Below are 25,278 nucleotides of genomic sequence, written 5' to 3'. Positions count from 1 at the left end.
TTTTCTAGTCACATCCTCAAAGAACTCGATAAGATTTGTGAGGCATGACCTGCCCCTCACAAAGCCGTGTTGACTGTATTTAATCAAGCCATGCTCTTCCAGATGGTCATAAATGCTATCCCTCAGAATCCTTTCTAACACCTTGCAGACGACAGACATGAGACTTACTGGTCTGTAATTGCCTGGGATTTCCCTATTTCCTTTCTTGAAGAGAGGAATTATATTTGCCTCTCTCCACTCCTCAGGAACGACTCCAGTGGAGAGCAAGGATGCAAAGATCTTCGCAAGTGGCGAAGCAATTGCATTTCTCGTTTCCCAAAGCAGCCGAGGACAAATCTGGTCCGGGCCTGGTGACTTGTCAATCTTAATGTTCGACAAAATTTTCAGCACATCTATCAAGCACATCTCTATCCATTCCAGCATGCACACCTGCTCTTCAAAGGTTTCATTCACTACAAAGTTCATTTATTTCGTAAAGACAGAAGTAAAAAACTCATTTAGGGCTTCCCCTACCTCCTCAGACTCCACACACAAATTCCCTATGCTATCCCTGATCGGCCCTACTCTTTCTTTGACCATTCTCTTATTCCTCATATAAGTGTAAAATGCCTTTGTGTTCTCCCTAATCCATTCTGCCAAGCCTTTCTCGTGCCACCTCCTGGCTCTCCTCAGACCATTTTTGAGCTCCTTCCTCGCCTGCCTGTAATCCTTTAGAGCTAAGCTTGACCCTAGCTTCCTCCACCTTATGTAAGCTACTTTCTTCCTTTTGATGAGAAGCTCCACCGCTCTCGTAATCCAAGGTTCCTTTATCTTACCACTTCTTGCCTGTCTCAGAGGGACATATTTATTCATCACTCACAACAACTGTTCCTTAAACAGTCTCCACATGTCTATAGTGCCTTTACCATGGAACAATTGCTCCCAGTCCATGCTTCCTAACTCATGTCTAATCGCATCATAGTTTCCTCTTCCCCAATTAAATATCCTCTCCTTCTCCATAGCTATGTAGAATGTGAGGCAGTTGTGGTCACTATCACCAAAATGCTCTCCCAGCACAAGATCTGATACCTACCCTGAATCATTTCCGAGCACCAAGTATAGAATGGCCTCTCCCCTCGTCGGCCTGTCAATATACTGAGTTAGGAAACCCTCCTGAACACACCTTACAAAAACAGCTCCATTCAAATCTTCTGCTCGAAGGAGGTTCCAAACAATATTGGGAAAGTTAAAGTCACTTGTCCCATATCCTTCTTAACCTTTGCTATCCTTGTATTTGTCCAATTGCTTTTTAAATGCCTCGACTATTTCCTCACAGATGGTGCATCACCATCTATGTAAAAATGTTGCCCCTCAGGCTCCCTTTTATTCTTTCTTCTTTGACCTTAAACTGATGTCCATAACTTCCCTGGGAAAAAGACTGAGTGCAGTCACCCTGTCCATGCCTCTCATGCTCCTTTACACTTCTATTAGATTCGCCCTCAGTCTCCCATGCTCCAAAGAAAAAGTCCTAGCTTGTCCAACCTCTGCATATAACTCAGATCATTGAGTCCTGGCAACATCCTTGTAAATTTCTTCTGTACTCTTTCTAGCTTAATAACATCCTTCCTATAACAAGATGATCAAAACTGAACATAACACTCCAAGTGCGGTCTCACCAATGTCCTGTATAACCGCAACATAACTTCCCGACTTCTATACTCAATGCCCTGACTGATGAAGGCCAGTGTGTCAAAAGCCTCCTTCATTGCCCTGTCCACCTGTGACTCCACTTTCAGAGAACCGTGAACCTGAACTCCAAGATCCCTCTGTTTCACTACACCTCTTAAGGTCCTACCATTCACCATGAAACTCCTACCTTGATTTGACTTTCCAAAATGTAACACCTCACAATCTATATTAAACCCCATTTGCCATTCCTTGGCCCACTTCCCGAACTGATCAAGGTCCTGCTGCAATTTCTGATAACCTTTCTCTCTGTTCACAATATTTTAGTGTCATCAACAAACTCACAAATCATGCCTTATACATTCTCATCCAAATTGGACTTTTTTCTTTACAGCATGGGAGACTGAGGGCGAATATAATAGAAATGTATAGGATCATGAGACGCATGGATAGGGTGAATGTACTCCGTCTTCTTCCCAGGGTTGAGGAATCAAGGACATCAGTTTAAGGTCAAAGAGGAAAGAATAAAAGGGAACTTGAGGGTCAACTTTTTTACATATATGGTGATACACCATCTTGATAACAAACAGTAGTGGACTCAGTAGTGACCCCTGAGGCACTCCACCAGTCACCGACCTCCAGGCCAACAAGCATCCTTTCACTATTACCCTCTACTTCCTGCCATCAAGCCAATTTTGTATCCAATTTGCCAGCTCCCCTTGGATTCAATATAGACTGCATCTACCACCCTGCCCTCGTCAATCTTCCTGTTCACTTCATCAAAGAACTCTAACAAATTTGTGAGGCATGATCTCCCACTCGCAAAGCCATGCTTACTACTCCTAATCAAACACTGTCTTTCCAACTGCATGAACATATAAAATAAATTGCATGAAATATTGCCTACATATCTTCTAGCAGGTAAACTATAGATACCTCATCAGCTTCTCTTTCTGGAGAAGGGGGGCGCATAAATAGTCAATCCTTATGGGGGTTACAGGAAATTGAGCAAAATAATGTAAATCATTTAAAAATTTAGTGGTCATAACTGAAAGCTTTTAGCATCAGTTACCTCCTCTATCCTTGCATGTTTCCTGAATTTGACAGTTAATTCTTTGTAGTTTTCACAGACAAAAATATGTGACAAAAAAAAATCCTTGTCATTTCCACAACTTTCTGCCAAATATTTGCCACAACATAATGATGTGCTCTTTCTATATTCAAAGTTCACGGTGTTATTTGACATATAGCTGAGGTGATGGAGGGACAAACATGGAATTATGAACTTTCTGTGATTCTATAATAAACAAACGATAGTAAAATGCTCACAAATGGCTGCTCAATTTCATATCAGGTTAGTGCTTTACCTGCTACTTAATGAAAATATTGCTCTTGCTTACCATATAAGTGATGTCTGCTGCATCACCAATCTCCTCTGTCGTTTTAATAACATCAGGAATTGTCTCATTGGCTGCTATTTTAAAATGGTCGTTCTTTATAGTCCTGAGATAAGAAAAAAACTTTTGAACACAAAACAGAAGTTTGTTGGTTTCGTGTTTGTTTTTCAGTCAATGGCATGTTTACTATGTTGTCTTGGTAAGATGTAACAATTTCAGTAACAATGTGGCCAGTTTTGTCACTGAAACAGCCAATATTGTGCTTTAAAGATAAACTCTCCAAACACAAGTCTGTAATAAGTTAAAAATCACACAACACCAGGTTATAGTCCAACAGGTTTAATTGGAAGCACACTAGCTTTCGGAGCAACACTCCTTCATCAGGTGATAGTGGAGACTACAATAACTTTGTACACCCCAGTCCAACACCGGCATCTCCAAATCATGACTACTATAACTTTGTACACCCCAGTCCAACACCGGCATCTCCAAATCAAGTCTGTAATGGCATTGTAGGTATAATTGATACTCTATCAATTCAACATACCAGCTAATATATACTTTTTAATGCCTTCTATGCAAATATATTTTACTAGCTAAATATAATAAATTTTAGAACGATTAACAAAAATAAGTTTTAAGTTCTTACAAACATACAGTGCGATTATTAAACATTGATAGTGCCTCCTAGTTGATATGTTAGCGTGTAGGTCACTCCAAAATTGCTAACATTTATATGGAATAGTATTCACACAGCAGGCAGTCAACATAATCATATGACAAATTTTGAGCTTGTTGTTTCTAATACAAATTTTAGTTCTGCCTTAATTCGCATCTTAAACTGATACAGTTTCAACAGACAGAGAGTTGTTACTGTTTTATCTTGTGCTTTAAGCCAACACTGATCCTTGTACATTGGGATACCCAGTCTGGAGTTTCTCTGGGCTGTAGGATTGTGCACATAAACTGTCCTTGAGGCTGTTTCTTCCTTATCTCTAAGAAAGTCTCCTCCTGATATATTGTAAAACTCCTTTTTATTTACAGGAACAAATTACTGCAGATGTTGGAATCTGTACTGAAAACATAAAAACGCTGGAGATCACAGCAGGTCAGGCAGCATCCATGGAGAGAGAGCAAGCTAATGTTTTGACTTTGATGAAGAGTCATCTAGACTCGAAACGTTAGCTTGCTCTCTCTCCATGGGTGCTGCCCGACCCGTTGTGATCTCCAGCGTTTGTTGTTTTCAGTTCTTTGTTTACATTTGTATATTGCAGCTTGCTAGTGTATTGTGTAAGATCTCTTCTTTTACAATGCTCATTCTAGACTGGTATCTTCTCTTGTATCTAGTTGTTGCCAGACTTCATTTTATCAGTTACATTATCAACATTTACATGAATCTCAGTATCCTACAGCAAGTGCAGCATAGTTCTCTCAAACTGTAAGGACATGTTACCTTGAAAAGAGCAGTCCAGCTTCATACAATACTGGAACTGAGATGGTGACTTCATTGTCACTTAATGTTTCATTTTGTTCATTGCTGTCACTGAAATGTTAGAAATAGAATTTACACTTCACAAAATCTTTTCTTTTGTAGTTACAACTTAAAACAAACTTTAAAAAATTTAAACTGGTATGTTTTACCTTAACAAAACACACATAATTACAGCTCCAAACTATTTCTACTAGAATGCTACATGTTAATTTGTTGCAACAAAATATGATTTCATTCATATTTTAGAACCTTTGGAAACTGTATTCCAATGTGGTTAGTTTTCTAAATCAGCATTATTTATTCAACTAATTTTAATATGGAACTTTTATCTGCATTTAAGCATGACACCATTTGTAACAATGCAACGTTAAATGAAATGCATTTTCTTGTGCGTTTTTCTGTACCTTGTTGCATCCAGGTGTAAGTGAACATCACTGAGGAGATGAGAGGTATTGAACTCAAATTTCATTTTAAAAGAAACCTAAAAAATGACAGAAGAGTAAAGAAATAAACCAGAACAGCAGTGTCAGAAAAAAAGGGACAGACAATTGCCATTAATTCCAATCAGCCTGTGCATTCTTATTTGATCGAAATTTCTAATCTCTTCTCTTCAAAAACATTAAAGTTATTGAACTGGTTTATGATCACTTTTCTTGGTCTTCCCTATTATGGCTGGACTTTAACTTACCTGACCCATCATGAACAGGGAATTTTGGTAAGGAAATTGTGAACCTAGGAATCGACTTTGGAGGAAGAAGGGAAAGTTGGTCAGGGCTAGGTTGTGTTTTGATTTAGGAGGACAATGTCAGGAATGGGAATGTCAATGCTAGGGTCCTTATGTGGGGGAAAAATGGAAATTGGAGATCTGACCAAGAGTAAGAGATGGGGTTCAGTGGGAATGGTGGGGATTTGGAGATCTGTGGGAAGAGACTTAGTGTTTTTGGAGGGATCAGAGGAGATACTGAGTGAAAGGAGATCCCAACCATAGGAGGTTGTTCAGAGACCTAGAAAGCTTGAGGTTTGGAGGTGTGGGGCTGGAGGTTAAACCCTCAAGGAAGCTGGCTTTGTCAAAGAGGGTTATTGGTATCTGGGAAAGACATTAGAGGTCTGAGATGCAGAGGTAAGTTGGGAAGGTTCATAGACCTGGATGGAGATCTTGTAGGGAGATTTGATGAGAGGCTTCTTGATAAAGTAATTTGCCCAGGCAGAGAGGCTAGATTAAGAAGGTGGCGAAAAGACATGAATGTGTTAAAGTAGCTCTTGCCAGAGCTTGCAGCCCCATTATAATATCTAAAGCGTCATCCCAGCTCCTTGAAGTAGACTTTTTTACTTTCTCACATTCCATAAGATTAGGAGCAGAATACATCATTCAGCCCACTGAGCCTTTGAGAATAGGAGTTGGGATGTCATGTTGAGGTTGTAAAGGACATCGGTGAGGCCTCTTCTGGAGTACTTTGTGCAGTTCTGGTCACCCTGTTATAGGAAGGAGATTATTAAATTGGGGAGGGTTCAGAAAGATTTACTAGGATGTTGCCAGGACTGGAAGGTTTGAGACATAAAAGTAGGCTGAATAGGCTGAGACGTGTTTGACTGGAGCATAGGAGGTCAAGGGGTGATTTTATAGAGGTCTATGAAATCATGACAGGCATAGATAAGGTGAACGGCAAGGGTCTTTTCCTTAGAATGGGTGTGTTCAAAACTAGTGGGTGTACCTTTTAAGGTGAGATGAGAAAAGGACATGAGGGGCAACTTTTTTTACACAGTGGTTTGTGTGTGGAATCAACTGCCAGAGGAAGTAGTGACTGAGGGTACAGTTATTACATTTAAAAGAAATTTAGATAAGTACATGAATAGAAAGGGTTTGGAGGAATGTGGGCCAAATACAGGCAAGTGGGAACAGTTTAGTTTGGGAATATGGTCGACATGGACTATTTGGACTGAAGGGTTTGCTTCCATACTATATGATTCTATACCTCAATGTGCCTGCTCCACCCCTGTTCGGTCATGGCTGAGATATTTCTCAACCCTATTCTCCTGTCTTCTCTTCATAACCCTTGATCCCCTTATTAATCAAGAACCTATTGATCTGTTTTAAATACACTCAGTGACCTGGCCTCCACAGCCTTCTGCAGCAATGAGTTCCACAGTGTTACTACCCTCTAGCTGAAGAAATTCCTCCTCATCTCAGTTCTAAAGAATCATTCCTTCATCTTGAGGCTGTACCTCTGGGTCCTGGTCACTCTTACTAGTGGAAACATCTTCTCCATGTCTGCTCCAACCAGGCTTCTCCATGTCCTTTAAGTTTCAATCATATCCTTCCTCATCCTTCTAAACTCCATAGAGTACAGACCAAGAGCCCTCAACTGCCCCTCATATGACAAGCCTTTCCTTTCTGGGATCATTCTAGTAAACTCCTGCAATGATGTCCTTTGGCTGAGATGATTGACTATCACAAACTACAAGCATCTTCCTTTGTGGTTTGTATGACTCTTGACAGAGCAGAGTCCCCTCCCCCGATTCCGATTGACTGCAGTATTCTCGGGCTCCTTGTTGCCAGTTAAATGCTGCTTGGTGTCCAGGACAGTCACCCTTACTTCTTCTTTTGATCTCAGCTCTTTTATCTAAGTTTGAATGAAGGCTGTAATGAGATTAGAAGCTTAGATGGCCTGGCAGAACACAACTGTGCATCAAAGAGTAGGTTAGTGTTGAATTAGTGCCACTTGATAGCTCTGTCAAGACTGGTTTACCACTTTCCTGATATTTGAGAAGTGACTGATAAAGCAGTAATCTGAATTGGATTTGTCCAGGGTACTGTGGACAGGACATAACCGGGCAATTACCCACTTATTCGGGTAAATGCCATTGTAACTGTACTGAAATAGTTTAGTTAGGGACTTGACAAGTTCTGAAGGACAAGTCTTCAGTACTATTCCTGGAATATTATCGGGGCCACAGCCTTTTGAGTATCCAATGTCTGTCTTCATCCATTTCATGATATCACGAGGTGTAAATCAATTTAAATATTTACTGAATGACAGGAGATCCTCAGGTGCTTTGATAGGGTGAATGTAAAATGCTTGATTTCTCTTCTGAGAGAGTAGAGAACAAGGGGTCACAATTTAATAATTAGAGAGGCAGAGACAAGGAGTTTATTTATTGTACAGTGGCTCATGAGTCTTTGGAACTTTCTTCCACAAAAAATAGTGGATGTAGAGTTTTTGAATATTTAGTAAGTCAGCGGTAGATAGATTCTTGGTAATCAAAGATATGAATGATTATCACATGTAGGCAGGATCGAACAGTAAGCAGATCAGAACGGTGTGGAGTATCACAGGATCATAGAATCCCTACAGTGTGGAAGCAGGCAATTCAGCTCATCAAATGCACACTGACCCCATGAAGAGCAGCCCACCCAGACCCTACCCCTGTGGCCTTCCCTGATCTGCTCCTGTTTCAAATCTTTGTCGGAAGGTTGGCATCTCTGAGGTTGCAAATTTTAATTGCAACCCGGAGGTCCTCTCTCCCTGTGGCCACTGATAGGTCTACCCACATTACTTTCTTGTAAGGCCTGGACCCTCCACAATTGTTATGGTCAGTATGGTGGTGGTGGTTTGGAAGTGGGAGGGGGGAGGGGGTTCCTTCTGGCAGACCTTTAGTGGCCCTGCTAAGCATGAGAGATTTTGTCTTCTGATTGACTGGTGACTCCAGATAAGTGGGCCTTCTACCCATGGGTTCTTAATTCCAGGAGAAAACCCAACCATGGCCTCCTTGTGTGACTGGCGTGTTGATCAGATAACCTTCCAACAAAGATGCAACGTGGGACTCTCACTGGCTCTCCAGCCACAGCAAGGTTACCTCAGATTACAACGCGATCTTGACCAGATGAGCCAATGGAGATGAGAAGTGGCAGTTGGAGTTTAATTCAGATAAATGCGAGCTGCTACATTTTGGGAAAGCAAATCTTAGCAGGACTTATTGCTGAACAAAGAGACCTCAGAGTGCAGGTTCATAGCTCCTTAAAAGTGGAGTTGCAGGTAGATAGGATAGTGAAGAACACGTTGGGTATGCTTTCCTTTATTGGTCAGAGTATTGAATACAGTAGTTGGGAGGTCAGGTTGCGGCTGTACAGGACGTTGGTTAGGCCAGTTTTAGAATATTGCGTGCAATTCTGGTCTCTTTCCTCTCGGAAAGACATTGTGAAACTTGAAAGGGTTCAGAAAAGATTTACAAGGATGTTGCCAGGGTTGGAGGATTTGAGCTATAGGGAGAGGCTGAACAGACTGGGGCTGTTTTCCCTGGAGCGTCGGAGGCTGAGGGGTGACCTTAAAAGAGGTTTACAAAATCATGAGGGACATGGATAGGATAAAAAGACAAAGTCTTTTCCCTGGTGTGGGGGAGTCCAGAACTAGAGGGCATAGGTTTAGGGTGAGAGNNTGAGCTGCCAGAGGAAGTGGTGGAGGCTGGTACAATTGCAACATTTAAAAGGCATCTGGATGGGTATATGAATAGGAAGGGTTTGGAGGGATATGGGCCGGGTGCTGGCAGGTGGGACTAGATTGGGTTGGGATATCTGGTCGGCATGGACGGGTTGATCCAAAGGGTCTGTTTCTATGCTGTACATCTCTATGACTCTAAGATTCAAGAAGCACTGAAATTGTATATATGGCAACTACGTCCTTTTGATTCATTCACTAAAACACCGTCCAACTTCCTGTATTTTCTTAAACCCAAACAATTATGTAAATTTCAATCTACAATTTGTGGTAATGTGTAAAATTTATAAAGCTCGTGGAATACATGCAAGCTATTGAACCATCAATAAACCAGCTATTTGTTAAAAAAGGGAAATATTTAAAAAGTGCAAGTGATATATTAAATTTTGAAGAAATTTAACTGAAGTGATTTCTTGCTTTTGAAAGCAATGCACTGCCTTCTGGATAGCAAAACTGAACAGTTCCTACCTCTGCTCCAGGCATGAGAAAGGGATATCCCACTTTACATGTCACATTGTTGGATTCTGATGGCATGCAATCATCATTTTGCTTTAAGGAAACCAAAAGACATGTAAATTCATTGTTTTCATCGAATAATTATATCAGTTAAATGCATTGATTATCGACTTTTTGCTGTAAAGTTGTCACTGTTCTGTTACTGTTTTATTTTTGTCCCTCACTTGAAGGATTCTTTGCATTACAAACTGTTGCTGTCAGCAAGGTTACCTGGCAACCTACTTCAAAGCTTCTGTCGACATTTCTCTGTAGATGAACTGGAATATATATGGGAATGGAAACAGCAGTTTCAAAGCTCTGCAAGGTACTGCAGAGTCATGCAGAAGCACCTGCAACTATCTTGTCTCTGGTTCGCAATATCTCTCATTTAAAACAAGTTTAATCCAAGTTAGTCTGATTTATGAGAAATAAATAGAAATCATTGTTGGAAAAAAGTTGATAATTTCAGTGTACATATTCAGTAACAACTTCAAATGAATTAAAAATTCATCATCCAGTGATATCAGAATAAACACTACAAATTATTCATCACCATTCCATTTATGATCACCTATGTGTAACTGAAAGCTAATCTTCCATTTAGTTTTTTCACAAATGTAGTACAAAATCAAGTCCAACTTAGTTAACTGTCAATATGGATCCAAAAATCAGGATATTATAAGTTTAGTGCTTTATACTTAAGACATGTTTGAAATTCAGATTTTCTACTGTTGCCATCATTGTAAGCCCTGCAAAATGCGATGACTGAATTGAAAGTGATGGACTGCTAGAGTATACCTCTGTAACAGCATACCTAAAGCTGTTTGAGACACATTAGAGCATGAAACAAAGACTCTCTAGAGTAATCTATCCTTTTAGCTTTCTTGAGAGTTGATGTTATTATTTACTTGAGTAGTTGTTTGATAGAGCCTTATGGCCTCCAGGATTTGCACTCATTCAAAGCCATTTTCTGCTGTCTAATCCACTAGTCAAAGTAAGCTCTCAGATTTGAAGAAGGATTCCCAGCATGAAACTAATTATTTCACGAAATAATCTAATTTCAGCAGGCAAACAAATTTAGACCATTTTTGCACATAGCTATAATCAAGCAGTGCTATGGAGGAACACTTAGGTTTACAATTACAGGAGCTAAGGCACTATTATGTGAAGTGGAGGAAAAGAGACATGCCCTATTTATCACTCAGAAGGAAGTCTTCAACATTACCTGCTCAATAGGTCATAGTGCATTATTATTAATGACACTGCCAAATTATGAAACACTACATTGACCTCAGTAAACCAGAACTAATGAAGTCATATTTGACTCAAAACTTAACTCTGTTCCTCCCTTCTTGCTGCTGACAGACCTGTTGAGAATTTTGAGGATGTTGTGTTTTTATTTGATACATTTCACAAACTCTTTAATTCTCCTAATGAAAAGCGAACCTTATAGTTCTTCTAATGCGTGCCTTGCTTATTTATGCTGCAGTGTTTCACCAGTTCAGATTGAAACTAATCATTGAAAATATGTTGGTGGAGTTACATATTAAAAGGTCCCCAATTAAAAGTGCCTTCACTCTAAAGCCAACTACATCAGACGTGATCTCATATCTGTGAACATGGGATTGCTGCAGGATGGTCAGTTGATTAGATTAGATTCCCTACAGTATGGAAACAGGCCCTTTGGGTCCACACAGACCCTCCAAAAAGCAACCCACCCAAACCCATTTGCCCACCTAATAACAACTCCTGACTAATACACCCAACACTATGGGGAGTTTAGCACGACCAATTCACCTGATCTGCACATCAATGGATCATGAGAGGAAACCCCACGCAGACACTGGGAGAATGTGCAAACTCGACACAGACAGTCACCTGGGGCAGGAATCGGACCTAGGTCCCTGACGCTGTGAGGCAGCAGTGCTAACCACTAGGTCACCATGCCACCCCAGGATTTGAGTGACATTCTACTTGCTCCTGCTTTGCCTCTTGCTTGCAGGATAAGGTATCCAAAAAATAATAAATCTGACACTGATATAGATCCCTGCATCTGTAAACCTTTGAGTTGTTAAGGGTGCCTAAAAACTGACATTTTAATAGTTTATTGTACTTCAGAATCTACTTAATTACCTGTAAAAGAGCTTTGGGAAATCTATCAATCATGAAAGGCACTTTATGAATGCAATCTTTCTTTCCATTATCTTTGTATTGAAAGCAGAGATGAATTGATGCCCTCACAGGGTTGGAGATCAATAACACTGCAACCTTATTCTTTTTCCACCTCCCGATTCATTTTCACTCAGGTACACAGAAGACTGCCATAAAGTGTAAATAATATTCGAAGAGGAGTTACAGAACCAACATTCTCACGACGTTTATTTCTGGCAGTGGTCAGGGAATTTAACATTAGCAAAATAAAACTAGTAGATGATGCTTTCTTTATTGCAGATTATCAATCTCATTGTTCCCTGTGAAACATGGATCAATAGGAAAGCTGATCAGGGCAAAGGATCCATTCAATTGGCATTGCATTCAATGTGTTTAACATTCACTCTCTCCACCACTGACACACAAGTGTACCATCAACAAGATGCACTTCAGAAACTTACCAATTTTCCTCCAACAGCACCTTACAAACCTGGAAGATTTACTATCTAGAAGGACAGAAGCTGCATTCACATGGGATTGACACTGACTGCAAGTTCCATTCCAAGGCAGGCACCATCCTGACTGGGAAATATATCACTTTTCCTTCAGTTTCGTTAGGTCAAAATCATGGAACTCCTTCCCAACATCATTGTGTGTGTACCTTTACTCGAAAGACTGCAGTGATTCCAGAAGGCAGTCTACCACCAACTTCTCCAGGGCAATTAGTGATGGACAATAAATGGCAGCATCGATGCCCATATTCAATAAACAAATCAAAAAAAAGACCTCTGTACCATTGCATACAGACACTAAGTTTATCAATAACACTATAGTTTCCTTACCTCAACTCCAATGAAATATATATTTTTAGAAAAGGTCACAGTTATTCTTGAGTTGTAGGCATTTTCCTTTTGGTTTATTAATTTAATCGCCAGACTGAACTTCTTCTGATTGGATTGAACGATGTGGGGTTTCATTCTGCAATTTAAGATCAGTATTTGTCATTTTAAGATAACATAGAAATACTATTTTTAATTGAGAAATTGAAGCAGTGGGGTAGAACGCAGGATAGCATTGACCTTTGAAGAAACCATGGATTTATTAACTTCAGCTCAGTTATGCAAGAAAAACATGTCATTGTAACCATAATGTGAGAAAATCTGTTTTCATTTGTGAATAGAGTTCATACAGCCAGGAGAGAATTCCTAGGTCTACAAATCCAACATTTAAAAACATCTGGCTAGATAGTAGACTTTTGTTCGAGGACAGAAGTTGGCTGAGGCTGAAAGTAATGAAAAAAGTGTTGTATGAGGAGAGAGGCTGGGCAGGATCTGGGCACTTTGTCCTAAATTTTAAAAACAGATTATATGTGAAACACACACTTCAGCCACACACACTCAACATCCGTGGGCAGCACGGTGGCACAGTGGTTAGCACTGCTGCCTCACAGCGCCTGAGACCCGGGTTCAATTCCCGCCTCAGGCGACTGACTGTGTGGAGTTTGAACATTCTCCCCGTGTCTGTGTGGGTTTCCTCCGGGTGCTCCGGTTTCCTCCCACAGTCACAAAGATGTGCAGGTCAGGTGAATTGGCCATGCTAAATTGCCCGTAGTGTAAGGTAAGGGGTAAATGTAGGGGTATGGGTGGGTTGCGCTTTGGCGGGTCGGTGTGGACATGTTGGGCCGAAGGGCCTGTTTCCACACTGTAATGTAATGTAATCTAATCTAATTCATGTGCTGTACTCACTTTTTATTACCACTCATACCCTCCCTGTTACTGCATGCCTTACATATAAGGAACGTTTGAGGACTCTGGGTCCATACACCATGGAGTTTAGAAGAATGAATGGGGAATCTAATTGAAACTTTTAAAATACTGAATGGCCTGGACAGAGTTGATATTGGAAAGATGCCTCCATTGGTAGGAGAGACTAGGACCCGAGGGCACAGCCTTTGACTAAAGGGAAGACCTTTCAGAACAAAGATAAGAACAAACTTCTTCAGCCAGAGAGTGGTAAATTTATGGAATTCACTGCCACAGAGGCAGTGGAGGCCAAGTATTTAAGACTGAGATAAACAGACAGGTTCTTGATTGGCAGGGGGATTAAGGATTACAGGGGGGAAAGTGGGAGAATGGGTTGAGGAACTTACCAGCCATGATTAAATGGTGGAGCTGACTTGGTGGGCTGAATGGCCTAATTACTGCACTGTCTTATGGTCTTACAATATCTATCGCTGTGATCCCTCATTCTCCATGCCATCTTATCCCCAAATATCTACCCCTCCCATGGTGCCTCACACCCTTTAGGCCAACCTATGCTAGTTAATTACCCACCCCCTTGACTCTTTGTTGTCCATATAATAACTTAGTGCCATTTCACACTCTGTAACTACCACCTTTTGTCCTTATGTTTATTATGCTAATTTACCTTGAATCCATCATTGGAAGATCATAAAGTCCATGCAGAGTTGAGATTTAATAAAAATCCACTAAAGGATGTTATGTGTATATTGCATACTTGACTATATTGAAAAAAAGGGTCATTCATAAAAATCCATTTACTATATTTACATCATTTGAACTACATAATGTCTTATAACAACAACATTTCATTTAAGTGACCAATCTCTTGTAACAATAAGCATTTGAATTTAGAGTCAAGAGTGGTGTGGTAGAAAAGCAAAGCAGGTCAGGCAGCATCCGAGGAGCAGGAGAATCAACGTTTTGGGCATAAGCCCTTCATCAGGAAAGTGTTGATTTTGAATTTGAATTTGAATTTGAATCTAGAGTCCTCTTTTAAGATATAAAGAACTATTTGGATTTGTCACTTGAGCAATGAAATAAAAGGAACCGAGCTGCAATAATTGATGTAAAATAAGTTGTGCAACAGTAATTCAGTAAATGAGATATTCAGGCCACATTAAAAAAAACAGTAAAATAGCCTTTTTTATGTTTAACACTCCAGACTTTTTTTTTGAAATATGTAAGATGCAGGAGTATACAAAATCCTTGGCATTTCCCTTTGAACAGTACTCCTTGGCACTTTTCACAGATCACCTTGATAGACGCCCATCTCATTTTTGCAGGTCCTCCTCTTGATAGTGGCTTTTCACAGTTTTGAGAGTTGATTTTGTCAGGCTTGTTGACAGCTCCAATGAACTTGACAGCTAATGAGTTAAAATGCTTTCTTTGCACATTCGTTCCTACTTTTAACAATTCCAAAGGTCAACTGAAGAAGGTATCCCAGAATCAGACCAAATGGATACCTTATTTCTCTGAAAGGGGATTCTCATTATCCAAAGAAATGCACAAAGGTCAGGCCAGCTCTTGCCAGGGCTTCTATGTACACTATAATCGTTGTAAGAAATAACAAAAATGTTATGTTCCCTATGCATAAAAAGGCAAGAGGAAATCAAGAGTAATACGATGAAACCTGAAATGATAATAGACATTTGTTTAACTAATTTATTTTGTAATCTTCCTTACCTATTACCCTTCAAGTCTGCTTGTGCTGTAAGTGTCAGATCATTGATGCATTCTTCATCTTCTCCACAATCCTTTGTGAAAGATACCTGATGAAGTACATTTTTAACAGTAGAATTAGAGAATACATAAACAAACTAAGCTGCAGTGATTAGAAATGAGAAATAACCTGGTTATGGAATGTGAGGAGCTACTTGGACCTGTTTGAGCTGAACAATAACTGCAGCTTTTTCAGCCCCTCTGGAGACACGTGTCACAATAGCAAAACTGTATGCTAAATATAAATGTGAACAAACTGCATGTAGAACAGTTTATCCTGCAGTACAACATGTAATTATTCTTTAAAGACGTGAACTCCATCTAAAACCAAAAATACTGATTCTGCAGCAAAATAAAACAGTGCCAACCAGCTCCATACATATCATTGCCACTCAGCCTAATTTAGCAGTCCTAATCTTTTCCCTGAAAGAGCAGTCATGATATGGAAACATGGCAAATAAAAAGTCCTTTTCCTTAAGGAAATATGGAATAGATATGGATTATATTACTGTAATTTTAACATTAAAACCGTATTAAAGATAGCCACTTAATATTACCTAAGTAAGTGATGCCTACATTCCATGAATAAATAAAAAGATCTATTGGATGCCCTAAAATTAACTGGCTCAAAAATTACAACCTTTTTGTAAGGTTGTGGGGTTGGATTAATGAGTAGCATGTCTGTTACATTTTAATTCAGAAAATGTTGAGATTTTTTAAAAAATCCATTTTTAAAATATACTGACCATTGTTGATCGCTTTTATCTCTTGACTGAGTGTTTCTGAGTTGATATAAAGTCTGTATTATTAATTTGCTATGATGCCAGCTGATGGTAATACTGGACAAATCTGATTCCAGAGTGAGGAATCAAATGCATTAAAGGTGTGAGGTTAGAGTCTGTCTGTATCCCAATCTTGAGTCAGACTGGTTCAATTTCCAAAGTAGAATTTATAAAATATTACATGGATTGACTGCCTGCAGATCGTACAGGTGACCCCATTTTAAGAAAATGATTTATTTCTATTGAACAAAAGACTGACAAAAAAGACAATTGGGAAAGATCTTATTATAAGTAGCAAATGTATTTAACACTTTGTTCCAGCATATCTTTTACAGACACTCAACCCCAGTGAAGTATCACTCCTATCGTTACATAAAAATAATCAAACAACTGATGAGGTTATAAACATTTCCTTACAGCAACTTTTTGCTGATTTACCACATGATTCTTTCCTCAAGATTCAAAGACAACCTAACTCAATCACTTTTTCACTGAACTCTAAGGAAATATGTTTTGCCACTAAGTCTGACTGCTTTTAAGGTGCTTATCAGCGTATCTACCGGCATGGATCTTCTCTTCTGAATGGATACTGCTTTTGGCTACCTCTGGCCTTTTTTTTTCTTCTGAATCATTAAAGAGACGAGAAATGGTTTTGAATTACAGGACTACGACATGGTCTTTTTCAATCTTATACCAAATTTTCTGCCAACTTGGTTAAGGTCTAATTTCTGCCCTGTTTAGAGACCAATGGGAAATTATAGGATGAAATTTTCCGTGGTGAGAATTATATACATACATATGAAATAGGAATAGAAGTAGGCCACTCAGCCCTCAAGCCTGGTCCACTAAGAAGGAAGATCATGGCTATTCTGTTTGCGTTTCAAATTTCATGTTCCCATCTAGCCTTGATAACCTTCGACTCTCTTGTCTAGCAAGAATCTATGATATGTAGGAGCCATGCTGCATCTATGATATGCTGGGGTGTACAAAGCTAAAAATGACACAACGCCAAGTTAGAGTGCAACAGGTTTATTTGGAAACATTAGCTTTTGGAGTGTTGTTCCTTCATCAGGTATCTATGGAGCAGGACCATAGACACAGAATTTATAGCAGAAGAATACAGTGTCATGCAACTCAAATGATATATTGAGCAAACCTAGATTGCTGTTAAGTTTTTCATCTTTTAGAATGGGTTTGCTGGTTTTGGTTCATTTCTATGTAAATCCTAGAACTTCTTTTAAGTCACTTTCTCACGATAACTTAAGGTTTTATAAAAAAAAGTAACATCTCAGCTCAGGCAATGCATTAAAGGTGTGAGGTGAGAGTCTGTCTGTATCCCAGTCTTGAGTCAGATTGGTTCTATTTTCAAAGTGGAATTTATAAAATATTACATGGATTGACTACCTGCAGATCGTACAGGTCACCCCACTACACTATTTTCTCTCTCTTTTTCTCTCTCTCTCTCTTGCACACACGCACACACCCTCTCACAGGCTTATACTCCACCACATTCACACGCACACTTTAGCAAGAATGCACACATGTAAACACACACACTTACATGTTTGGAGATGCCAGTGTTGGACTGGGGTGTACAAAGTTAAAATTCATACAACACCAAGTTTAATTGGAAGCACTAGCTGATGAAGGAGCAGCACTACGAGAGGTAGTGCTTCCAATTAAACCTGTTGGACTGTAACTTGGTGTTGTGATTTTTAACTTTGTTCTCTCTCTCTCTCTCTCTCTCTCATGTGTATATACACACACACACAATTAAGTGTATGGGGAGAAATTATATTTGCAGATACATTCTATTTTGCTCAAAAAGTACACAATCTACAGGCAGTCAATCCATGTAATATTTCATAAATTCTATTTTGGAAATATAACCAATCTGACTCAAGATTGGAATACAGACAGACTCTAACCTCACACCTTTAATGCATTGTCTGAGTTGAGATGTTACCTTTTTTATAAAACCTTAAGTCACAGTCTCAAGATAACTTAAAAGAAGTTCTGGGATTTACATATTAATGAACCAAAATCTGCAACCCATTCTAAAAGATGAAAGACTTAACAGCAACCTAGGTTTGCTCAATATATCATTTCAGTTGCATGACACTAATCTTTTGCTAGAAAGTCTGTGTCTTGTGGTCCTGCTGCACAGCTACCTGGAGAAGGAGCAGTGCTCCAAAAGCTAATACTTCCAAATAAACCTGTTGGATTATAATCTGGTGTTGTGATTTTTAACTTGAGCAAGAATCTAGTGCATGATGGCTCAGTGGTTAGCACTACTGCCTCACAGCACCAGGGACCTGGGTTTGATTACCACCTGGGTGACTGTCTGTCTGTGAGGAGTTTGCATAGTCTCCCTGTCTCTGCGTGGGCTTCCTCCCACAATCCAAAGATCAACAGGTTAGGTGAATTGGCCATGCTAAATTGCCCATAGTGTTAGGTGCATTAGACAGGAGTATGTATAGGTTAGGGGTATGGGTGGGTTACACTTCAGAGGGTTGGTGTGGACTTGTTGGGCCGAAGAGCTTGTTTTCACACTGTAGGGAATTTAACTTAATCTATTCACCTCTGTGTTAAAATATTCAACAAACTCACATCAGCCACCTTCTAAAACAAAGGATTCTAATGTCATACAATCTTCTGAGTCAGAAAGAAAAGCTCTTCATTTCTGCCCAGAATGGGGGTTTCCTAATTCTTAAACTGTGTCCACTAGTTCTGGACTCAGGGACAAGAGAGAACCTCCTTTTCACCTCCACCTTGTCAAGACCATTCAAATTTTATACACTTCAACCAATCCACCATCAATCTTCTAAACGCAAGTGGGAACAAGCCCAATCTATCCAATCTCTCTCTTATAAACTAACCCTTAAATATGGCACAGTATTGGAGATGTGGTCACACTAATGCCCTGTATAACTGAAGCATGTCATCCTTAAGTCTATGTACATTTCTGCTTCCAATTAAGGATAGCATCCCATTAGCCTTCTTGATTAAGTGTTGTAGCTACACACTAGTATTTTGTGAAAATCTAGATCTCCCTACACTTTGGAATTCCTCAGTCATTCTCCATTTACTTAATACTTTGCTTTATTATTCTTCTTACTAGAGTGAACAGCACATTGTCCCACAATGTACTTCATCTCAATGTACACTCAGCCTATTAATAGTTGTCTGCAAAATCCTTATGTTTTCTTCACAATGTACTTTCCTTCTCATATGAGTGTCACCTGAAAATTTAGCTACAATGTCTTTACTCTCCTCATCTATGTCAACGACGTACACTGCGAAGAGTTGAAGCACCAAAACCTGTGTGAATCCACTCATCTGAATGATGAACCTGTGGAATTCTTTACCACAGTGGGCTATTGAGGCTGGATTGTGAAGTATACTTAAGGCTAAGATCAGATTATTTTAAATCATTAAGTGAGTCGAGCGTTATGGGCCTAAGACAGGAAAGTGGAGTTTCAGATTATCAGATCAGCCATGGCTTTGTTGAATGATAGGATGAACATAATGAGTCAAATGAACAACTTCTACCCTTATGGTCTTTCCTAGTTGGACTCAGCCTTCTGCAGCTCCTGTAGTCATTTCTGCTCTGAGTCTGTAAATGGTGGGCCTGCCTAGGTACTCAGGGAATTTCTCCTAGTTATAATAAAAATAAAATAAAAACAACTTCCATCACTTACTCCCAAAACCACCATACTATCCATGGACTATCCAAGTCAACTCTTGCCAATCTCTGCCTCTCTACCCAACTTCGTGGCCTCTCAAAAAATCATGCCAATCTATAACCTTTTACCCACACCATGACCACTTCAACTCCCTACATTAAATTAGTGTCGTCTCATGTCTACCCACAATACACTATTAATCCCATTGCTCCTCATAAGACCTAACCCAATTTAAGTCAAACCATTCCCCTACTCACCACACTTTTCCCTTATACAAACAATGCCAACTCACCCAGTATCGACCATGGGCAGATTTAAGAGCTCTGCTGAGATGAATTGGACTTCTAAGTTTATATTACAGACTTCACTATATTTAATGATATATCAGGGTTTACAATTTGTTTCATCAAATACGTTTCGAATAAGAAATGTTTGACTCGCTTCAAAAACCCAAAGGATTATAGAAATAACAGAACATTAAATTACCAAAGCTTTCCTTTCATTTGGTAAGCTGGCATCTAGAACTGGTCCTTCCTCTGGATTTGATAATGCAAACTCCACCAGAATCTCCACGGGGTTTAGAAAATCTGGAGCATCCTGAAAAATAGCCAAAGGCAAAGAAATCACATTTGAGGATGGGCAGTCACACACAAACAGTAGTGACACACCAGGAGACACAGAGCAGTGGGACACAGAGCAGTGGGACACAGAGCAGTGGGACACAAACAACAGCCATATACATTGATGTATCAAATGCAAGTATTCTTTAAAAGTAGTCGCATGATGAACATTAAACTAATGTCTGCTTAAAATAACACCACACAGGTCGGTATCCCATCACCAAATCACCCTTGTGAGTTCTTGACATTGATCCAGCTTCCTCAGATCCAGCTCTGAGTGAGCAGGATGTCTGACAGGCTTATATCTGTCAGTCAGGACTCCCTGATTGGGACTGTTAACCTGGTCCAATTAGGGAATTCATATTCCATGAGGTCCACATGGCTGATCTTTGTTACAATCGCTACAGTGCTAAAGTCACTTTTGTTGAAAAGTCAGCGCACTGAAACCTTGGAGATAATTTGTATCACCAATGAAAGAGGGTTGGGTCAAATGAGATGCAAACTTTTAGAAATCTTAAAGCTGACACCAGCCTGGATCAAATCCTTCCACTTCCCAGTATAATGGAGAGTGGGGCTGGGTGACACATAGACATAGAACATAGAACGTTACAGCACAGTACAGGCCCTTTGGCTCTCAATGTTACGCCGACCTGTGAAAATAATCTGATGCCCAACTAACCTACACCATTCCATTATTATCTATATGTATGTCCAATGCCCATTTAAATGTGGCGAGTCTACTACTGTTGAAGGCAGGCCGTACCTTGCCCCTACTACTCTCAGACTGAAGAAACTACCCCTGATATCTGTCCTAAATTTATAACCCCTCAATTTAAAGCTATGTCCCCTCATGTTAGTCTTCACCACCTGAGGAAAAAGGCTCTCACTGACAACCTTATCTAATCCTCTGATTATTTTCTACGTCTCGATTAAGTTACCTCTCAACCTTCTTCTCTCCAATGAAAACAGCCTCAGTTCCCTCAGCCTTTCCTCATAAGACCTTTCTTCCATACCAGTCAACATCCTAGTAAATCTCCTCTGAACCCTTTCCAAAGCTTCCACATTCTTCCTGTAATGCGGTGATCAGAACTGCACGAAATACTCCAGGTGCGGACTTACCAGTGTCTTGTATAGCTGAAGCATGATCTCATGGCTCTGGAACTCAATCCTCCTACCAATAAATGCCAACACACCATATGCCGCCTTAACAACCCTATCAACCTGGGTGGCAACTTTCAGGGATTTATGCACCTGGACACCAAGATTTCTCTGTTTATCTACACTGCCAATAATTTTAACATTAGCCCAATATTCTGCATTCCTGTTATTTCTTCTGAAGTGAACTACCTCTCAACTTTTCCACATTAAATTCCATTTGCCACTTCTCAGCCCAGCTTTGTATCTTATCTATGACCCTCTGTAACCCACACCATCCTTTGGCACTATCCACAACCCTGCCTACCTTAGTGTCATCCGCACATTTACTAACCGATCCTTCTTACACCCACCTCCAAATCATTTATAAAAATGACAAACAGCAGTGCCCCTAAAACAGATCCATGTGGCACACCACTGGTAACTGAGCTTCAGGATGAACATTTCCCATCGACCACTGCCCTCTGTCTTCTTTCAGCTAGCCAACTTCTGATCCAAACCGCTAAATCACCTTCGATCCTGAAATCCGTATTTTGAGCAATAGCCTATCATGTGGAACCTTATCAAATGCCTTACTGAAGTGCATATACACCACATCAACCGCTTTACCTTCATCACCTTCTCAAAGAACTCAATAAGGTTAGAGGGGCATGACCTACCCTTCACAAAACCGTGTTGACTATCCCTAATCAAATTATTCCTTTCCAGATGATTATAAATCCTATTTCTTATAACCTTTTCCAACACCTTACCCACAACCAAAGTAAGGCTTACTGGCCTATAATTACCAGCACTGTCCCGACTCCTCTTCTTAAACAGGGAACAACATTTGCTATTGTCTAGTCTTCTGGCACTACTCCTGTCGACAATGATGACATAAAGATCAAAGCCAAAGGCTCTGCAATCTCCTCCCTGGCTTCCCAGAGAATCTGAGGATATATTCCGTTGAGCCTAAGGGTCTTCTCTATTTTCAGATCTTCCAAAATTGTTAGAACCTCCTCTTTGTCAACCTCAATCCCACATAATCTTGTAACCTGTATCTCTGTATTCTCATTAACATTGCCCTTTTCCAATGTGAATACTGACGAAAAGTGTTCATTAAGCACTTCCCTTACGTCCTCAGATTCCACACACGACTTTCCACTACTTTTTTTGATTGGCCCTAATCTTACTCTAGTTATTCTTTTATTCCTGATCTACCTATAGTTGGCCTTAGGGTTTTCCTTGATCCTATCCTCCAACAACTTCTCATGTCCCCTCCTGGCTCTTCTTAGCCCTCGCTTTAGATCTTTTCTGGCTAACTTATAACTCTCCAGCCCCCTATCTGAGCCTTCATGCCTCATCCTCACATAAACTTCCTTCTTCCTCTTGACAAAAGCTTCAACTTCTTTAGTAAACTATGGCTCCCTCTCTTGACAAATACCTCCCTGTCTGTTAGGTATATATTATCAAGGATCTGCAGGAGCTGTTCCTGAAATGAGCTCCACATTTCAAATGTGTCCATCCCCTGCCGTTTCCTTCCCCATCCTATGCATCCTAAATCTTGCCTAATTGCATCATAATTGTCTTTCCCCAGTTATACCTCTCTTCCCAGTGGTAGATACCTATCCCTGCCCATCGCTATAGTAAACATAACCTAATTGTGGTCACTATCGTGTGGTTACTATCGCCAAAGTGCTCACCTGCCTCCAAATCTAACACCTGGCTGGGTTAATTTCCCATTACCAAATCCAATATAGCATCGCCTCTTGTTGGCCTGTTTACATACTCTGTCAGAAAACACTCCTGCACACATTCAACAAAAACTGACCCATCTAAACTACTTGAACTATAGTATTCCCAGTCAATATCGGGGAAATTAAAGTCCCCCATAACAGCTACCCTGTTACTCTCGCTCCTATTGAGAATCATCTTTGCTATCTTTATATCTCCACCAAAGAGGAGGGTTATCTAATTAAATGTCAAGATGAAGTCCAAGCTCTTTTATGCAGAGAGAATTGGCTTTCTGCCTCCAAGGAATGGACAGCTCACTTGATTCACAATTCGCCCCCAGAAAATGAAACATGGAGGTGGGAATGAGTCAAAAATCTATCTTCAGTGCAGTTCCACCACAATTTTCCTGAATCCCAAATCCAACCCTGTAACTATAGATCCAGGCATTTGAATCACAAAAAGAGTCATACAGAATGAAAGCTGACCCTCTAGTTTCCCAAACTGAACTTGTCCCATTTGCCTGTGCCTGGCCATAAACCTTTTCTATTCATGTACCTGTCAAAGTGTCTTTTAAATGTTGTAATTGTACCCACCTCTACCATTTCCTCTGGCAGTTCATTTCATATAGAAATCACCTTCTGTGTGAAAAGGTTGCCCTCAGGTCCCTCTTAAATCTTTCTCCTTTCATGGAAAAAAATGCCCTCTGGTTTTGAACTCCCCTACCCTATGGAAATGATCTTTGTTATTCACCTTATCTATGACCCTCATGAGTTTACAAACCTCTGTATGATAACCTATCAACCTCCTATACTCCAGTGAAAAAGGTTCCAGCCTATCCAGCCTTTCTTCATAACTCAAATTTTCCTATCTAGATAACATCTTGTAAATCTTTTCTTAACATTTACCAATTTACTAATATCCTTCTTAAAGCAGGGCAACCAGGACTGTACACAGTAATCTAAAAGTGGTCTAACCAAAGTCCTGTACAACCAAAAGATGACGTTTGAACTCCTATACTCAATGGTCTGAGCGTGTAAGGCATTATGCCAAATGTCGTCTTTAATATCCTGTCTATCTCTGATGCAACCTTCTAGGAACAATGCATCAGAGGTCTCTCTAATCAACAACACCTCCCAGGGCCCGAAGTTCAATTATTCAATTTATGTTCTTGTTTGTTTTACCAAAATGCAAAACCTTGCATTTATCTAAATCAAACTTCATTTGTCACTCCTTGGCCCATTGGCCCAATTGATCAAGATCCCTTTGTACTCTTAGATAACCTCCTTCACTGTCTACTGTACCACCAACTTGGTGTCATTTGCAACTTATCAACCATGCTTCTTATATTCTTATCAAAATCCTTTATATAAATGACAAACAGCAGCAGATCCAGCACTGACACTGTGGACCACTACTGGTCACAGACCTCCAATTCGAAAAACAACCCTCTACCACCACCCTCTGTCCTTTACCATCAAGCCAATTTTGCAACCATTGGCAAAATCTCCATGAATCTGAGGTGATCTAACTTTACTAATGAGTCTACCATGCAGAACCTTGTTAAAGGCTAAAGTCCATATGGACAATGTCCTGCTCTGCCCTCTGTTTCTCTTTCCACAGACGCTGTCACATCTTTTGAGCATTTTCATCAGTTTTCATTGACAAGGAACAAAGCGCTTGAGTTTCTTGAACAGCATGAACCGAACCTACAAGGGAGCGTGCAATCTTAGATCTGGTCCTGCGTAATGAGCCAGGTAAAATTAATGATCTCTTAGTTAAGGATTCTCTTGGAAAGATTGATCACAGTATGATTGAATTTCGGACACAAATGGCGAGTGAAATTGTATCGTCTAAAACCAGGGTGTTATGCTTAAACAAGGGAGACTATAATGGGGTGGGGAAGGAGTTGGCTAAATTAGACTGGGAACACAAGTTATATGGTGCTAGTTGAGGAACAGTGGAGGATTTTCAAAAGAGATTTTTCACAGTGCTCAAGGAAAGTATATTCCAGTCAAAAACAAGGATGGCAAGGGTACGAAGTGCCAGCCTTGCATAACCAAGGAAATAAAGGAAAACATCCAATTAAAAGCTCAGGCTTACAAAGTAGC

The 25,278-nt window shown here is 40.0% G+C and overlaps 1 protein-coding gene across 1 annotated transcript in view; it reads right to left on the bottom strand.

Annotated features, from left to right (window-relative positions):
- itga1 (integrin, alpha 1) overlaps window positions 1–25,278 on the bottom strand; it is a 226,037-nt gene that overhangs the window by 35,294 nt on the left and 165,465 nt on the right. Inside the window, exons 19-25 of the mRNA XM_043688299.1 lie at window positions 20,169–20,279; window positions 15,179–15,264; window positions 12,536–12,671; window positions 9,516–9,596; window positions 4,959–5,035; window positions 4,516–4,605; window positions 3,066–3,168 (exon numbers count right to left, since the gene is read on the bottom strand). Of these exons, the coding sequence (XP_043544234.1) occupies window positions 3,066–3,168; window positions 4,516–4,605; window positions 4,959–5,035; window positions 9,516–9,596; window positions 12,536–12,671; window positions 15,179–15,264; window positions 20,169–20,279 (684 nt within the window). The remainder of the gene's footprint in view (window positions 1–3,065; window positions 3,169–4,515; window positions 4,606–4,958; window positions 5,036–9,515; window positions 9,597–12,535; window positions 12,672–15,178; window positions 15,265–20,168; window positions 20,280–25,278) is intronic.

This window comes from Chiloscyllium plagiosum, chromosome 1 (assembly GCF_004010195.1).
Source record: "Chiloscyllium plagiosum isolate BGI_BamShark_2017 chromosome 1, ASM401019v2, whole genome shotgun sequence".
NCBI classification, from domain to species: domain Eukaryota; kingdom Metazoa; phylum Chordata; class Chondrichthyes; order Orectolobiformes; family Hemiscylliidae; genus Chiloscyllium; species Chiloscyllium plagiosum.
The sequence above is the reverse complement of the archived record's forward strand: the minus strand, read 5'-3'. Positions and strand labels throughout refer to the sequence as shown.